The sequence below is a fragment of the Nomascus leucogenys genome, chromosome 8 (genome assembly GCF_006542625.1).
Source record: "Nomascus leucogenys isolate Asia chromosome 8, Asia_NLE_v1, whole genome shotgun sequence".
Classification (NCBI taxonomy): domain Eukaryota; kingdom Metazoa; phylum Chordata; class Mammalia; order Primates; family Hylobatidae; genus Nomascus; species Nomascus leucogenys.
The window spans coordinates 106,579,711-106,596,472 of NC_044388.1; the positions used below are offsets into that span (position 1 = coordinate 106,579,711).

Here is a 16,762-nt window from a genome sequence, read left to right on the forward strand (position 1 = left end):
AGGCCGTGGCGACTTCGGGAGGCTGCATTGTGGCAGAGGGTGGGGCAGGATGGGAGACCGCAGCCACTTCCCGGCTGCAGAGGGCCTGGCTGCAGAGAGCCCGCTCGCCCATCTGTCCCCCCAGGAAGGGCCGTTGGTTGCAGAGGTCTTAGGCCTCTGCCTATCTATTGCCTTCCCTCCCTGGGCTTCAGTTTCTCTACCTGCACACTGGGGGAAGTTGGTCTCTGAGACCCTCCGAACTGGGCATTGGCAGAGTTGAATTCAGAGGCGCTCACATTTGGAGACACGATGTCTAAAATTCCAGCCAGTGAAGGTTCCATGGGGTTCCAGGTAGGAGAGGGACTGGGGCTGGGTGCCTGCCCCACAGCATCCTGCTCCACCTGCAGGTGGGCGGCGGCACTGCATGCTGGGGAAGCACGGATTCGTGTGCCCTCTGTGACCTTGAGCCTGCCACTGACCTCTCTGAGCCCTGCTGTCTTCCTCCCCAATAGGAATGACAACTCCTACTTCACGAGGTTGTAGTGGGGGCTCTGCAGCACAGGGAGATCCAGCTGAGGCTCCCAGGGCCCTGCCTGGTGCTCGGCAAGGAGCAGTTCTGATGGGGGATGTGTCAGCTGCCAGACGCTCAGAGCCAAGGCCCTCCCACATCTCCTGCCTGCGTGCATTCTTCACATCCTGGCCTTGGGCCAAACTGCTCAGCCTCAGCCGCCTTCCCTCGCTGCTGGGGGATCAGGTCCAAGAGATGCCTCTCCCCGACCAGCCTAGGACTACAGTCAGCATTCCCAGGCCCCAGTGTGGTCTGTGGGGCTGTGTGCAGAGTGTGCAAGGTCAGGGTCCCCGGGGGTGGCAGGCGCTGAAGGTGAACATCCTGTTCCCGACCTCCAGTGGCAGCTTGCCCGGGAGACAAGGCTGTCCGAGGCCGAGGTCGGGGCTGGGCCGTCTGCAGGGGCTGGTGGGGGGCACTGGCTGTCTCAGGGTCACTCAGGTTCTTCCTCGACTCCCGCCAGACGCTATGTCCAGCAAAGGCTCCGTGGTTCTGGCCTACAGTGGCGGCCTGGACACCTCGTGCATCCTCGTGTGGCTGAAGGAACAAGGCTATGACGTCATTGCCTATCTGGTGAGGGAGCGACCTGGGTGTCTGTCTTCCTGTGTGTCCCGCAGCCTGTCCTGTCTGCCCCCTGCCAGCCTCTGTCCGAGTTGTCATCCTGTCTACTCACTGTCACTCATTCAAGCCTGGCCTCTTCTCTCTAAGCCTGTTCTGAACTGGAACTAAGAAAATAGCTTCTTGTTATACTGCCTCACTTTCTCCGTCTGCAAATTGGCCATCCTTGAGACGCCTTCCAGAGCCAGGTGATGGGGGCATGGGGAGGGCACAGAAGTGAACTTGGCAGTGCTGCTGGCTCAGCCTGCTTGCAGAGAGGCGGTGGGCTGGGACCTGCTGCCAGCCCTGGGAAGGCACACAGTTTTCCCATCTCCAGAGTACTCTGTCAGCCTGCAGTAATTCAGCAAAGATTGTGAAATCCTGAGCTGGAAGGACCCTGGAGGATCACCTGGTTCTGGGAAATAGAGGGATCACCTGGATGGGAAATAGGTCACAGGTGATGGGTTATGTGTGATGCCACTTCCCCATCCAGGGCCCACAGGAGTCATCCCTCTCAAACCAGCTCCTCTTCGACTGAACCTGGCCACAGCTCTGAGTCCTTCTCTGTGTGGCTGTGCTACACAGCCACTCTTGGGTGCAAATTTTAGAAACTCAACTCAAACCAACTTATGCAAAAAGGAAAGGGAAAAGACAATTCTTGGCTCACATAACTGAGAAGTCCAGGGTTAGGATGGCTTCAGGCAGGGCTGGATCCAGGTGCTTCTAAGATCTGTCTCCAATTCTACTTGGCTTCATTCTTGGCCTCTCCACAGGGCAGGCAAGGCTCATGGTCACCCTCATAGCCCATCTTTCCCAAAAAGGAGGGCTTACCCCCAGTAGGGCCCATGGGGACCCACCATGCATTAGTTACTATGGCTGCATCATGGGGTGCGAGGCTTGGGACATGAGCCTACTCCTACAGTGGGCGGGATTTGTTTCTCTCCATCCCTGTGGAATGGGGTCCACCCAGGAAAGAAGGTTCTGTTTCCAGAGGAAGTGAGGCTGGGTCTCCGGGCAGACAAAACTTAGCTCTTGCCAAAAGTGGCTTGTTTGCCGGCATATATTGGCATGTCTAACTGCGCCCAATGCCCTTGTCATTCAGGTTGGGGAAAGTGAGGCCCAGGGGAAGAAATACTTTGCTCACAGTCACCTGGTGGGTGACAGCACAGCTTTGAGGGGGGCTGCAAAGAGCCCAGGGTGTATCCATCTCACTGTAGGCAGCAAAGCGTGGCAATCAGAGCTGGAGCTGGCCGTGTATAGACCCGTGGGCTACCACCTGGGGGATTTTAAAGCTGAATGTGATTCAAATAAGCACCTGCAGCTGGGCTTTGGCAAGATTCCAGGGTCTGGTGAGCAGAATGAAGGGAGCGAGGGCTGAGGCCAGGATCTGGGCAGCAGGCCAGAGTCCAGGCAGCAGGAAACACGGCAGTGTCTAGACAGGGGCTGTCGGACCCCGAGGTCAGGGCACCGGCCACAGCGACGGAGCTGGAAGTTCCTGAGCACGGGCTTCTCTGCCTCCCACCTCTCAGCTGCCTTAGGATAGCCAAGGCGTGGCCTTTGACTAGGGAGGAGAGCTGGAGGCTAGGAAGGCCCTGACACGCTGATCTTTGCACTGGCTGAGAAAGAGTTTTCTGGAAAAGACAGATGAGTTTCAGGAGAACCCTAGACCTTCCAGCAACGACAGCAAATGGTTGTCTCCCAGCAGCCTGTGTGGCCAGGGCCAGGCTCAGCCAGTGCTCCAACCCATGGAAGCCACCGGCCATCACCACGCTGCAATCCAGCTCCCAAGCTCACCTCCTGGACGAATCTCACCTCCTGGAAGAATCTCACCTCTCCACGCCTTGGGCTTTGTCCTTTTTCCTTCTTACTGTGACTTGGCCATGGAATGGAAGCTGTCTCTGTAGCAGGGGGTGGGGGGCTGCTGTATGTGGACGCTGCGACCCCAGGGCTCCCCCCAGGGGCTGACGGAGCCTCTCTGCTTCTGCTCCTCAGGCCAACATTGGCCAGAAGGAAGACTTCGAGGAAGCCAGGAAGAAGGCACTGAAGCTTGGGGCTAAAAAGGTACCAGGCGGGAGGCAGGGGTTTGGGCTGGGAGTGGGGCGGTGATGTGGAGGGCAGTGGTGGATGCTCCTGCCCCAGGGATCCCATCCCTTCCAATGTGTCTTCTTGCTTCTAAGAGTATGAGATCATCTTGCTCTCAGGTGTGTGAACTCTCTTGTTTTTCTGCCTCCCCCACGCCCTCTTCCACCCACCCACCTTCCCATCCAGATGGAGTGTCTCTTCCTCACCCACCTACCTTCCCTTCTCTTTTATCTCTCTGTCCATCTATGCACCCACTCACCCTCTTTTATCTCTGTTTATCCACTCATCCACATATCCATCCATCATTCATCCCTCCGTTAGCTATCCATCCATCCGTCCATTCGGCCATCCATCCATGCATCCATCACCATCTACCCATGCATCCATCCATCCATTCATCCATCCATCATCTATCCATCCATCCTATTATCCATTCACCCATCCATCCCTTCATTATCCATCCATCCATCCACATATCCATCTGTCATTAATCCCTCCATTGTCTATCCATCCACTCATCCAGCCAGCCAGCCATTCATCTACCCATCCCCCATCCATCCATCCATCCCTCCTTCATCCATCCACTGTTTATCTATCCATCCATTCATCCATCCATCCATCTGTCATCCATCATCCATCCATCTGTCCATCATCCCCCTACCTGTCCTTCCCTCTTTTATCTCTCTGTCTACCCATTCTTCCATTCATTCAACAGAATCAGAAAACTCCAACTGAGTCTGGTGCATTGATTGTGAATCTAGGCATGTGGCAGGCAGACCCCTGTCCCATACGAGGCATTTATGGTGAACAGGGTCATCAGGACCCCTGCTTGCATGTGCTCACTCCCCATGGAGAAGCCCTTGCCAATTGTGCCCCTTCATTTGGGGGAGTGAGCAGGGGACATAGCAGGGATGATGTGCAAGGCCACCAGCCCACCTGCAGGGTCAGAGCTGATCCCCTCTGTGGGGTGCTTCTGCGGGGTTGCCAGGGTAATTAGCATGTTAAAATGAACACGTGAGGGAGTGGATGCCCCAGTCCCAAGTCACCTACGGGCCACAGGCCTGGAACTAGAATGTCCCTCCTTGGTTCTGTGTCTCCCGAGTGCTGGAGAGCAGAGGGGTTGTCTGAGCAGTAGCCCAGGAAGGGGAGAAGGAGCCCTGAGTGTTGAAGATTCGAGTGCGCTTTCAGCAGCGGGGGAGCAGGGCTTTGTGCACGGCTTCCGCTTTTGTCCTTTACTCTAGATGAGCAGTTCTCAAACCTTTTGGTCTTGGGAACCCTCTACACTCTAATTTACATGGCATTTTTAATGTTTATTTTCTTGCATATAACATTAGGATGGGCCAGGCACGGTGGCTCACGCCTGTAATCCCAGCACTTTGGGAGGCTGAGGTGGGCGGATCACCTGAGGTCAGGAGTTCAAGACCAGCCTGGCCAACATGGTGAAACCCCGTCTCTACTAAAAATAGAAAAATTAGCTGGGCATGATGGTGGGAGCCTGTAATCCCAGCTGCTTGGGAGGCTGAGGCAGGAGAATCGCTTGAACCCAGGAGGCGGAGGTTGCAGTGAGCCGAAATCATGCCATTGCACTGCAGCCTGGGCAACAACAGCGAAACTCCATCTCAAAAAAAAGCAACCAACCAAACAAACACAAAAACACTTTTATCCTAATGTTTTTATATATCCTTAGTCCCAATTGCTTTCTTTTCTTTGCCTTTTTATTTCATTTTTTAAAAGGATTTTTTCAAAATAATTATAGACACAGGAAGTTGCAAAAGCAGTACCAAGAATTTCTCGACTCTTAAAAATTATTGAAGGCGTTGGCTGGGTGCAGTGGCTCACGCTTGTAATCCTAGCACTTTGGGAGGCTGAAGTGGGCAGATCTCTTGAGGTCAGGAGTTTGAGACCAGCCTGGCCAACCAGCCTGGTTTCTTTAGTAGAGAAACCCCACATGCCTGTAGTCCCAGCCACTCGGGAGGCTGAGGCAGGAGAATCACTTGAACCCAGAAGGCAGAGGTTGCAGTGAGCCAAGATTGCACCTCTGCATTTCAGTCTGGATGACAGAGTGAGAGTCCATCTCAAAAAAAAAAAAAAAAAAAAAAATTACTGAAGGCCTTAGAGAGCTTTTGTGGATTACATCTGTTGATATTTATCAAATTAGAAAAAAAAGCTGAAATGTTTTCAATGAACAGTTCATGTTAACATAAGTAACATTATACTTATGAAAAATAACTATTTTCTCAAACAAAAAATTTTAGTTAAGAATCTTATTGGCTTCCATTTTTGCAAATCTCTGTAATGTCTGGCTTGACAGAAAACAGATGGATTCTTGTAGCGGTTTTCTGCATTCACCTGTTTTTTTTGTTCGTTTGTTTGTTTTTCTTTTTTAGCCTCCCAGGGCTTCCTCACTATGTGATGCCTTGTTTTATTGAAGTTTATGAAGAAAACTGGGCAACACAGCGAGATCCCATCTCTACAAAAAATAAAAAACTTAGCCGGGCGTGGTAGCACATGCCCGTAGTCCCAGCTACTCAAGAGGCTGAGGTGGGAGGATTGCTTGAACCCAGGAGGCTGAGGCTGCAGTGAGCTAGGATCACATCACTGCACCCCAGTCTGGGTGACAGAGAAAGACCCTGTCTCAAAAAATCAAAGTTTTCACTCAGCGTGTCCCTGAAAAGTCACTGGGAGCCCCTGGGGGCCTACATTTCAAGAACCATTCGTCTAGATCAGGGTTTCTCAGTCCTGGCACTGTTTCCGGGTGGCTGGCCGTCCTGTGCACGGGAGGATTTTAGCAGCATCCCTATAGCCTTTACCCACAGATGCCAGAATTACCCCCACCTGGTAGTTGTGGCAACCAAAAGTATCTCCAGATATTTCCAAATGCCTCCCCTACTCCCGCCCCCCACAGGGACAAAACTGTCTCTGGTTGGGAACTACTGCTGTGAGATCTTAGGTGACAACTAAGTTTCGTCTTGTTGGGGCAGATTTAGAAGCCACATCCAGTTTCACAGAATAGTGCATCAGGAGTGATTAGCAGGCCGGCCGCGGTGGCTCATGCCTGTAATCCCAGCACTTTGGGAGGCCGAGGCAGGTGGATCACCTGAGGTCAGGGGTTCGAGACCAACCTGGCCAACATGGTGAAACCCCGTCTCTACCAAAAATACAAAAATTAGCAGGGCATGGTAGCATGCGCTTGTAATCCCAGCTACTCAGGAGGCTGAGGCAGGGGAGTCAGTTGAACCCGGGAGATGGAGGTTGCAGTGAGCCGAGACTGAGCCACTGCACTCCAACCTGGGCAACAGAGCGAAACTTCGACTGAAAAAACAAACAAACAAACAAACAAACAAACAAGCTACTGATTAGCAATGTCTGCCATGAGTGCAGGAGGGGGAGTAACAGTGCAGCGTGCTGGGATTGATGAATGCAGATGCAGAAGAAGAAGCACCAGGTACAGTGGGGGTGGCCCCTTGTAGGTCTCAGCTAGCTGAGGCTCCTGGGGCTCTGTATGCCAGCTGGCCCCTGTCCTTGCCGACTTCTTCCTTCTGGGCTCCTCCTCCCGTAGGTATTCATTGAGGATGTCAGCAGGGAGTTTGTGGAGGAGTTCATCTGGCCGGCCATCCAGTCCAGCGCACTGTATGAGGACCGCTACCTCCTGGGCACCTCTCTCGCCAGGCCTTGCATCGCCCGCAAACAAGTGGAAATCGCCCAGCGGGAGGGGGCCAAGTATGTGTCCCACGGCGCCACGGGAAAGGTGAGGCACCTGGGGAGGGCCGGGCAGAGGGAGATGGAGGCGGAGGGGCACGGGAAGGAGATGAGCACCCCTCGAGCGGTTTCCTGGTGTGCCTCCGGGGCAGACTTGGTGCAAAGCAGCTACATGGCTTTGTTTAGACCCCAATGAGAGGGGTAACAGCTCGCCCCTGCGCTCCATGCACTGTGGCACCTGAACGCCCGTTCTGAGTCCTCACCTCCACCCTTTGGTGTGGGAGCAATGTTACCCCATTTGGCAGACTTGCTGCTGAGGCCTGGGGATATTGTCCAAGGTCGCACTGGCCAAGGTCACTGCGTGAGTCCTCCGGGGGACACACAGGAAAGTGTTGAAAACCCCAAGTTGGCAGAGTGGGGTTCAAAGGTGAGCTCTGCTGCTGGCTCGCCGTGTGTCCTCAGCCAGGGCCCTTCCCCCCTTCCTGAACCTCAGTTTCTTCATTTGCAAGATGGGGGTCGTGCCCTGTCTTAGTTTCCCAGGGCTAGGGTAACAAAATGTCTCAAACTGGCGGCTTAGAACACAGAACTGTTCTGCCTCACGGTTCTGGAGGCCTGAGGTCCATAGTGAGGGCATGGGCAGGGCCACACAGCCTCTGAAGGCACCAGGAAGCCTCCGGCTCAGGCCTCTCTCCAGCTTCTGGTGGCCTCTGGTGTCCTTTAGCGTGTGGCTGCGTCACTCCTGTCCTCCCGTCCTCCATCTTCCCAAGCTGTCTTCTTCCTGTATTTTTGCATCGTCTTCCCTCTGCTTGTCTGTTTACCTTCCCCTTGCTACAGGAACCCCAGTCTTGGATTAGGGCCCTGCAATGACCTCATCTTAACTTGGTCACTTCTTTTTTTTTTTTTTTTTTTTTTTTTGAGACAAAGTCTCACTCTGTCGCCCAGGCTGGAGTGCAGTGGCTCGATCTCGGCTCACTGCAACCTCTGCCTCCCAGATTGAAGCAATTCTCCTGCCTCAGCCTCCTGAGTAGCTGGGATTACAGGTGCGTACCCCACCACACCTGGCTAATTTTTTGTATTTTTAGTAGAGACGGGGTTTCACCATGTTGGGCAGGCTGGTCTTGAACTCCTGACCTCAAATGATCCACCAGCCTTGGCCTCCCAAAGCACTGGGATTACAGGCGTGAGCCACCATGCCCAGCCTTAACTTGGTTATTTCTGTCAAGACCACATGAGGCCACATTCAGAGGGACTGGGGTTAGGACTTGAACGCATCATTTCGTGGAAACACAAATCAACCCGTCCCGCACCCCTTCCCTCCGGGCCGTGTGTCCCGGTGCAGACTGCGGGGCCCCCGTGGGGTGCAAGACAGGAAGCCCCCTGCCTGCTGCTCTTCGGAAGGCAGTCCTTGAGAAACCAGATTCCTGACAATGTTGGCAACTGTCAGCTGATGTTTTTATAAAGACCCAGGTCATGAGCTCTCAGTCAGTGGACAGCACGCCAAGAGCCTGGTACAGGAATTGACTGTTTACCAACCCCACAGTCAGAAGGCTCGGAAGCTCCCCAGTGACGGGGAGCTCACTACCTCGCCTGCCCGGGCTGGTCAGGGTGCTGATGGTGGGAACAGGTCCCGGCTCACTGTGGTGCAGGGACACACACAACTAAGATGATGATGGAGGAGACACGGTTGATTTGAGGGTGGCCTCGGAGACAGCCACCTACCAGGATGGCAACTGTCATGTCTTTGAAAGTCCAAGTGTTCATTTCTTCACTGGAGCACTGGTTCAGCAAGCTTGCACTGGGTATCTGCTGGGAGTTGGGCGCTGGCTGGCGCTGGCACAGTGCTGAACTTCTTGGGCTCATTGCCTACCCTCAGAGAGCCCATTTCCTGGCAGGAGAAGAGAAAATGGATGTGTGATGAGGAATGCGGGTGGGGCCGGGGGTCTGTGCCAGGGAACTGCGGGGGCAGCAGGCAGGGGCTGAGGATGAGTCTAGAGGAGTGAATCATGGCATGGAAGAGTGTGAGAGGTAGAGGGAACAGCCTGCGCAAGGGCTTAGGGCCAAGAGGTCCTGAAGGACAGTCTGTCTGAGGCTGTGGAGCAGGAGCTATTGCTGTGGGGGAGGCAATAGGGCCAGGACTGGGCCGAGGCCATGCTGGGAGGTTTGGCTTCATCCTAAGGGCAACCGATTAGCGGCTGGAAGGAGGTCTCAGGTTGGTTGGAGGTGGCCAGTGACTCCCCCAGCGAGATGCTGGGGAAGAGACAGGGGAGAACTTCTCATAGACTGCGGCCTTGGTTTTTACTGTCACTCCAGCTGTGGATGACAGGATGGTAGGAAACCAGGCAAGGAGGGTTGGGCGGGCCTGGGCTGTTGGGCAGGACCGTGTGTGTGCTGCCATCTGTGCAAAGGTGGTGGCAGAGGAGGAGAACCCAGAGGATCAGGACTGGGTGACAGAGCGAGACTCTGTCTCAAAAAAAAAAAAAAAAAAAAGCTCCCGACCCATCTGCCTTAATGGAATGAGCTGGATGGTGAGAGCTCCCCGTCCCAGGAGGCATACAAACCGAGGGCAGAATTCTGGGAGGGGTCCTGCCCTCAGGTCTTTCCAACGGTACTATTAAGGTTCAGTAGGGCGGCATTCAGGTCTGGTGGAGTGCATGGGTGGGTGGGTGAATGTAGGTGGGTCAGCTCTGGCTCAGGTAGTTCCCGGGTCCATGCGGAGACCCCCACCCCGGACCAGCCCACATTTAGCCTGGAACAGCCTCCCGCTGCCGTGTGCGCCCCTCCTCCATGTGGCCACCAGAGGGCGCCAGAGGCTTGGGTTTGAGGCCTTGGGGGCCGACCAAGGCGGGAGGAGGTGGTGGCACCACCGGGGTCCTCTGTTCCGCACCCTGGTCCTGCAGGGCGTGGTTCTGAGAAGAACGCCCCCCGAGGTAGTGCTGTGGCCGCTCGGGACTTGCGGGCGTCCCTGCATTCACACTCAGAAGACCCGAGAGGGACGGACTCCGGGGATGCCAGGGAGTAGGTGCTACCTGGCACAGCCACCTCTTTCCTGGGGTTGACAGGCAAGGCATACTTCTGTGCCTCAGTGTCCCTTTATGACAGTACCCAGGAAACCCCCAACAGCCTCTGGAGACGATTTCCGAGAACTAGGGGTGTGAGTGGGGAACCAGGAAGGTTGGGAGCGAGGTGGATCCAAGGCCTTGGAGGGGCTGGTCCAGCCTTCAGGCATTTATCCCCTGAGTAACCACCCAGCACCACCATCCTATGAGTATCCACCCAGCACTGCCCCGGGTGCCATCACGGGGGATGGAGCAGGCGGAGGCCCTCGGGTCTTTGGGCTCAGGGAAGGTGACAGTGAAATGTCGGGGGCGGGGGCACGCATTGGCCTGCGATGTGAGGGGGAAGGGCATCCTGTTTGCTGGAACCACCTGAGCCCAGCCCTGAAGGCAGAGGCAGAGGCAGCCTCCCTCCCAGCACCCCATCCAGACAGCACCTGGTGCAGAAATTGAGCCGCACTCTCCCCTCCCATGCCCTGCTGCCAGTCCCACCCCTGCCCACCCAGAGAGCTGCACCGAAGCTGGGGTGGCCCTTGTGGGGCTCCTCTCTCCCCCTAGTTTTGGAAGAGGGGCCTGGAAATATGATTCTGAGACTCTGGCCGGGGAGTGAGAGTTTTGTAAATGGCACCATCTGTATGGCTGCCCCAGGGCAGATGGGAGACCCCAGGCCCCCCAGTCCCAGTGGGCCCGTGTTTACATGCATGTTTACACACGTGTGCACAAATATCAGCATGCGGACACTCGTGTGTGAGACACTACATCTCCCTTCTCCCCGGAAAGCTGCCAGGAGCTGCCCTGGTGCTGGGGTCTTGGGGTTCAGAAGGAGAAGGACTGGACTGGCCTGCTTGGCTCTCGCCTGAGACGAGGGCAGAGTTTGAACCAAGGAAGTGTTTGTTTGGCCTCTTCGAGGGTCTCTGGCTCCTGAACAGATGGGTGTCCCCATGGCAGCATCTGGATGGGCAGACAGCAGCCCGGCCGTGCCTGGCTGGTGAGGCACAAGCCGTCTTTGTGTTGGGGAAACATGAAGCTATGGGGGGAAAATAGCTGGGCCGTGCAACGTCGGACCGTGCCTTACCGTCTAAAATGAGGCTGTCTTTTAGTTGCTCTGGGAACGGGGCTGGCCGGGGGTCCACAGGCAAATGTGGCCACCCCCACCTCAGTGTCCTCATTCGTAAGATGGGACTAATAGAACCTGCCTCCTGGGGCTGCTCGAAGGATTCAGTGAGTTAATTATGCATGGAGCTCAGCCCCGCAGCCTGAGTGTGAACTGTTAGGATGAGCGTGTTTGCTGTGTGGCCCTGGGCAAGTAGCTGCACCTCTCTGAGCTTCACTTTCCTCATCCATAAAACAGGGCTAAAAATTCCCCTGGCCCTGGGGGCCTCTCTGAGTGACAGCACATAGTAGGTGCTCACTAAAGGGGCTGCATGGAGGGTGAGTGAGGCCAGCCCAAGGCCTGTGCCGCACACGCAGCTCCCAGCTCTGCAGAGAGGCTGAACCCTGGATTCTGTGCCACCTGACGAGAGTCTGGAAAATAGCATGTAATTCCCACCGCTGCCTGGCTGCGCCCATGCAGTTTTCACAGTAGGCAAAAGGTCCCTCTGTCATTTCCACAGCGCTTAAGTCTCCCTCTGGGCTGCCGAGCCCATGGGGAAGCAGGAGACGTGCGCAGCCATTTTCTCTCTGGTGACAGAGCTGGGCTGGCGGATGCCTGCGCTGACCCCGGCCTCCTCCTTGGCATCAGTGTGGACGGTGGTCCCAGCTGTGTCAGGGGTAACGTTCACAGCTCGGTGGGGTGTTGAGGTGTCTCCATTTGCCCACAGAAGAATCAGGCAAGGCAACCTGCCCGAGGGGATGGCTGTGGTGCTGGGGGCCTGGGCTTGGGTCCCAGGCCTGCCCCGGCTGAGTGTCCTTGAACTGGTTCCTTTCTCTTTCTGGGCCTCAGTTTCCCTCTCTGTGCAGAGAAGAGCTGAGGAGCAAAAGGCCCTCAGTAGTCACCTAGTTCCACCTCCTCCCTGAAACCAGCCATTGAAGAGATGCAGAAACTGAGGCTCAGAGAGGTGACAGGGTTCCCAAATGTATGGGTGTGGGGGAGTCCAAGCACCCTGGTGCCCCAGCCCTGAAGTGAGCTTGATTTGGGGCAGGGCAGGGTCAGCAACGTGGGAGCCTTGAGGAAGAGACTATAGTGCGAGCTCTGGGGCCGCAGGAACAGGGCCTGGCTCCCCAGGTCTTGACAGTGGCTGGGCCTCCAGCTCCAAGGGATCAGATGTGCCCTGCACCAACCCACGTGACGTGTGTGCCCTCTCCTATACTCTGCCATGTCCCCAGACGTGCACATCTCCCTCCTGCCACATGCTCACACATACGCAACCTACACTGCATGACCCCACATGTGTACACGCTCTGCCCCCACCATGGGCTGTCCTTGTCCTCACTTCCTCCCCCAGACTCCAGAACCCCCATCCTGTGGCTCCTGACAGCCCTCCGTTCTGCATTGCAGGGGAACGATCAGGTCCGGTTTGAGCTCAGCTGCTACTCGCTGGCCCCCCAGATAAAGGTAGGATGTGGCTTCTCCCCTTAGCGGGGAGCACTGGCAGCTGCAGCACCTGATGGGGAGGAGGGCGCAGGGTTCTGGGAGATTCCACAGGACAGGCACAGACTCTTCTCTGTGGCAGGGGTGCCCATCGGGTGGACAGCCCGCTGGGGAGGCTCCCTTCGCTGGAGCCAGCTCCAGGGGACACACTTTCTCCCCCGCCATTCATTCTTCCCAGAGGGGCTGTCCAGGTGCCGGGGCATGGGATAGAAAGTCCCTGCCACTCTTCAGCCACGTCCCTGGCACCCCAGGTGTGGGCAGAGATCGCTCTGGCACCCCAATTGTGGGCGGGCATGGCTCTGGCACCCCAGGTGCAGGCAGGGATGGCTCTGGCACCCCAGGTGCGGGCGGGGATGGCTCTGAGATGTGGTTGCTGGTGTCTGGGATGCTCAGAGCCCTCTGAGCCCCAGTCAGAGCCCCCAGCTATGCCTGGCTCCTCCCCAGGCTGCCTGTGCCTGGTCCCCAGCATCTCTTGAGCCTTTCCTGGGGTGGGAATCACCAGGATCTCAGGGCATCAACCACCCTGGCCCTTGGTGTGTCACCCAGGCAGGAGGGCACTTGTGGGTATTGCTCAGCCTGCTACTACCACCCCCACCCCTCCAGCTTGACCTTGGACCTGGCCTGTGTCCATGCATGAACGAATGGACACGTTCATTCCTTCACTCGCTAGCTCATCCTTCATCCAGTGTCTACTGAACACCCACTCAGCTCCAGGAGTGCAGTGTGCAGGGCCCAGGGCAGGGCCAAGCAGTGGGAGTTTGATGCACAGCGTCGCTGCAAGCTGCCCAATTTTTCTAGTAGCCATATATATAATATATAAATATTTATATATAATACGTATTATATAATACTTCGTATATATATTTATATATTTATATAATACGTATTATATATAAATATATATGTTTTTTGTATATATATATATTTTTTTTTCTTTTCTGGAGACTCGCTCTGTCACTCAAGCTGGAGTGCAGTGGCGCAATCTCACTGCAACCTCTGCCTCCCAAGTTGAAGCGATTCTCCCTGACTCAGCTCCTGCATAGCTGTGACTATAGGTATGCGCCACCACACCTGGGGTTTCACCATGTTGGCCAGGCTGGTCTTGAACTCCTGACCTTGTGATCCGCCCACCTTGGGCTCCCAAAGTGCTGGGATTACAGGCATGAGCCACTGTGCCCGGCTTTAGTAGCCATTTTAAAAAATAGAAAAACGAAACAAATGACATGATTTTAATAACATGTTTTACCGAAACCCATAGATCCAAAATGTTATCATTCCTCCTGTAATCAATGTAAAAAAAATTATTAATGAGATGTTTACATTCTTTTTTCTTCTGTGTTGAGTCTTCAAGACCCAGAATGTGCTGCATGCAGGCATGTCTCGCCAGCTGGCCGGATTTCAGGTGCTCCGAATGGCCACCCGTGGCTTGTGGCCACCTGTAGGCAGCACAGGCCGGGACTGAGCTCTTTTGAGGCCGATTTGGGTTAAAGCTCAGGAAGGGTTGCCCCCTCCTAAGCCCCCAAGGGGCTCACAGGAGTTTCCATTTTATTCTTTCTACGAGGAATCTCTTTCCCTCTCCCTTTAACCAGCTGGTAGCTGCTTGGGATGCGTGGCCTGGAGGTGAGCCGTAATGAGCTCTAATGATCTGTTTTGACCCCAGACACCAGGCAGCTGAGTGGCCGGGACAGTAGCTGCTTGTTGATTTGCTGCCCGCGAGGCCGCAGGACGGGGCCCTCCCTCAGTTCCCACAGCGGCTCGAGGGGCCAGGGTGTCCAGTTTCGAGGTCTTTGTCTGCAGAGGCCAAGCCCAGGCACTGAGATGGGATTGGGGCAGGGGCCAAGCTGCTCCGGGAGCTGGGAGTGGGGCTGTGGTCTTCTCATGGCTGCTCTGAGGGGCTGAGAAGGTGGCGGGCGCCTTCCATCACCCCGCACCACCATCAGCTCCATGGCTCAGCAACCAAATGGCATCTCCACCCCCCACACACACATGCCCCCGAGTCCTGCTCAGAGGCAGGGGCCTGGTGAGCTCCAGGGCTGAGTCGGGGGCTCCTTTTACCAGCTCAGGCCAAGGGGCTCAAGTGGAATGAGCTTGGTCCCTCAGCCAGGCTGAGTCTTCCCCCACTTCTTTCCCTTCCACACCCAGAGAAGTGGGTGGGGGGCAGCCTATGCCTCTCTGGGCCCCCAACCACACGTGGGGCCAGGCCTGCAGCGGTAGCTCTGTGGACTCTCCCTGGGTCATGGCAGTGGCCCTGTGGCTGAAGGTGCTGGCAAAGACCATGAACCCCGTCTAGTTCAAACTCTCAGGTGTCAGTTGGGGAGACTGAGGCCCAGGGAACAGGGACCCCCTTCTCCCCCCAACACACCACCATTCTGCCATGGAGTGCAGGCTCCTTCCAGTCGGCCCCGGTGAGCGAGTCTGTGTCCTTCCTCTCCTTCATGGGGCTCCCTGCTCACCCTCCACAACGGCATCCTCTCTGGGGACATGCCAGAGACCCCCATGGGCCCCTCCCAGGAGAGGCCAGCTCTGCAGCTTACAGGCCAGGGGAAGCCGGCAGCTCGGACCTCCCAGCTCTGACCCCTTGTCCTATGTCCAGGTCATTGCTCCTTGGAGGATGCCCGAATTCTACAACCGGTTCAAGGGCCGCAATGACCTGATGGAATACGCAAAGGTATGGCCGAGTCTCCCCACCACCCCCAACCTTTCCCTACAGCCCCCTCCCCGGGCACGTCCCTGCTGGGGGCTGTCTGAGCCAGTGGCCTAGGCCGGGACTGACCCCACGTGATGGGGGATTGAACTTCCACCCCAGCTGCCTACACACGTGGCCTCTGTCCCCTGGGCCGACCCCACAGAGGTGTGGTCATCTGCCAGCCCGTTGCCAGGACGGAGCCTCTCTGAGGCCATTTCCCAGTCCCCCGAGCCAGAGGATACAGGGCTCACTCTCTCTCCTGCTCCCTGGGAGGTGGAGACCAGAGCCCTGCTCGCCACCTCTGCAGTGTGTGTCCTTTGGTGTGTGTCACTTGGGGGGATGGCTGGGGGATGTGATCGGCCAGCCAGGGGGATGTGATCGGAAGCTGTTCTCCCAATTCCCTGGATACTAATTGCCCCTAGCGCTTTCCCCGGAACAGGTAGGCGCTCCAAGGGACAGTTGCAGACAGAGCCTTTTATGGCGCCAGCCCTTTTTGAAGTACAAGTTGCAATAAAACATATTAGAAGTTTTGCATCAAGATCCTTAGCCGCTCCCCAGGGCACCTTTCTTTTTAGCGACTCGATGGCAGCCCTTGACAAACAGCCTCAATCAATCAGGCCGGGGAAAAGCAACTCAGTGCACACACCAGAAAATTGCTCAGGTTTTTAAATAGCAGTCGCCAAGGCTGGCTGTGAGCTCTCGCTGCAGCCAAGGTGCCGCATGGTAGGGGACGCGGCAGGGACGCAGCCCTGCCCCCGCCGCCAGCATCCCATTAAGACCTGGAGTGCTGGGAGGGAAGACCTTCTCTACCATCTGTTGTTTTATTATTAAGAGGGGAGTTTACAAGAGTAAGCCCATATGTTGCCAAACAAATTGTCAAATAGCAGAGCTATTAAGGGAGCTGGATTGGCGAGGTTTCTCCCCCTTGTCTCCTTGATGATATAGAATATGAAGTGTGTTTCATCTTTAAGAATAATGAATTGGAGCTCCCACCCAGCTCTACCCTCACGACTCGAGTCCTGGATAGAGAGGAGCAGGGCTGACCCATACGTTGCCCTTTCTTTCCGTTAAGTCCCCAGACAAAAGCGGCTTCTGGTTTCTCGAGCATAGACGTCTCAGGAGCACTGCTGTCCTTCCTTCTCAGGTTTGGAGGAGAAGGTGCTGAGCTCAGCTTCCATCCCACATAACCTTTTGAGCAGGAAAAGTTTGCCAGGGAAAGATGAGCACGGCCCCCTCGGCCACCTACCCTCTCCTGGAGACGGGTTTCATCAGAAATGACCGTGGTGAATCTGAGCACGTTCTAGAAGGAGGCAGAGGCAGTGTTTCTGCACCCAGGAAATGTCAGAATGACTGAGCAGTGATGAGGCCTCCTCCAAAATTCCGAGCCAGGCAGGATCTGAGATGGATGACACAAAAATCAATGGGGCTTTCAAAATCTCTGCTTTCAAGACCCTTCGATAGCCAAGGCAAAAAGGCGCCAGAGGACTCATTAAAAACATGCATTTGCTTCA

The 16,762-nt window shown here is 55.7% G+C and overlaps 1 protein-coding gene across 2 annotated transcripts in view; it reads left to right on the forward strand.

The window, feature by feature from the left end:
- Nucleotides 1-16,762, forward strand: part of ASS1 (argininosuccinate synthase 1) — a 52,516-nt gene that overhangs the window by 5,483 nt on the left and 30,271 nt on the right. For both annotated transcript variants that reach the window (XM_030818038.1, XM_030818039.1), the window contains 5 exons: nt 1,008-1,117; nt 3,134-3,202; nt 6,783-6,971; nt 12,473-12,529; nt 15,159-15,233. In XM_030818038.1, coding sequence (XP_030673898.1) covers nt 1,008-1,117; nt 3,134-3,202; nt 6,783-6,971; nt 12,473-12,529; nt 15,159-15,233 — 500 coding nt within the window. The remainder of the gene's footprint in view (nt 1-1,007; nt 1,118-3,133; nt 3,203-6,782; nt 6,972-12,472; nt 12,530-15,158; nt 15,234-16,762) is intronic.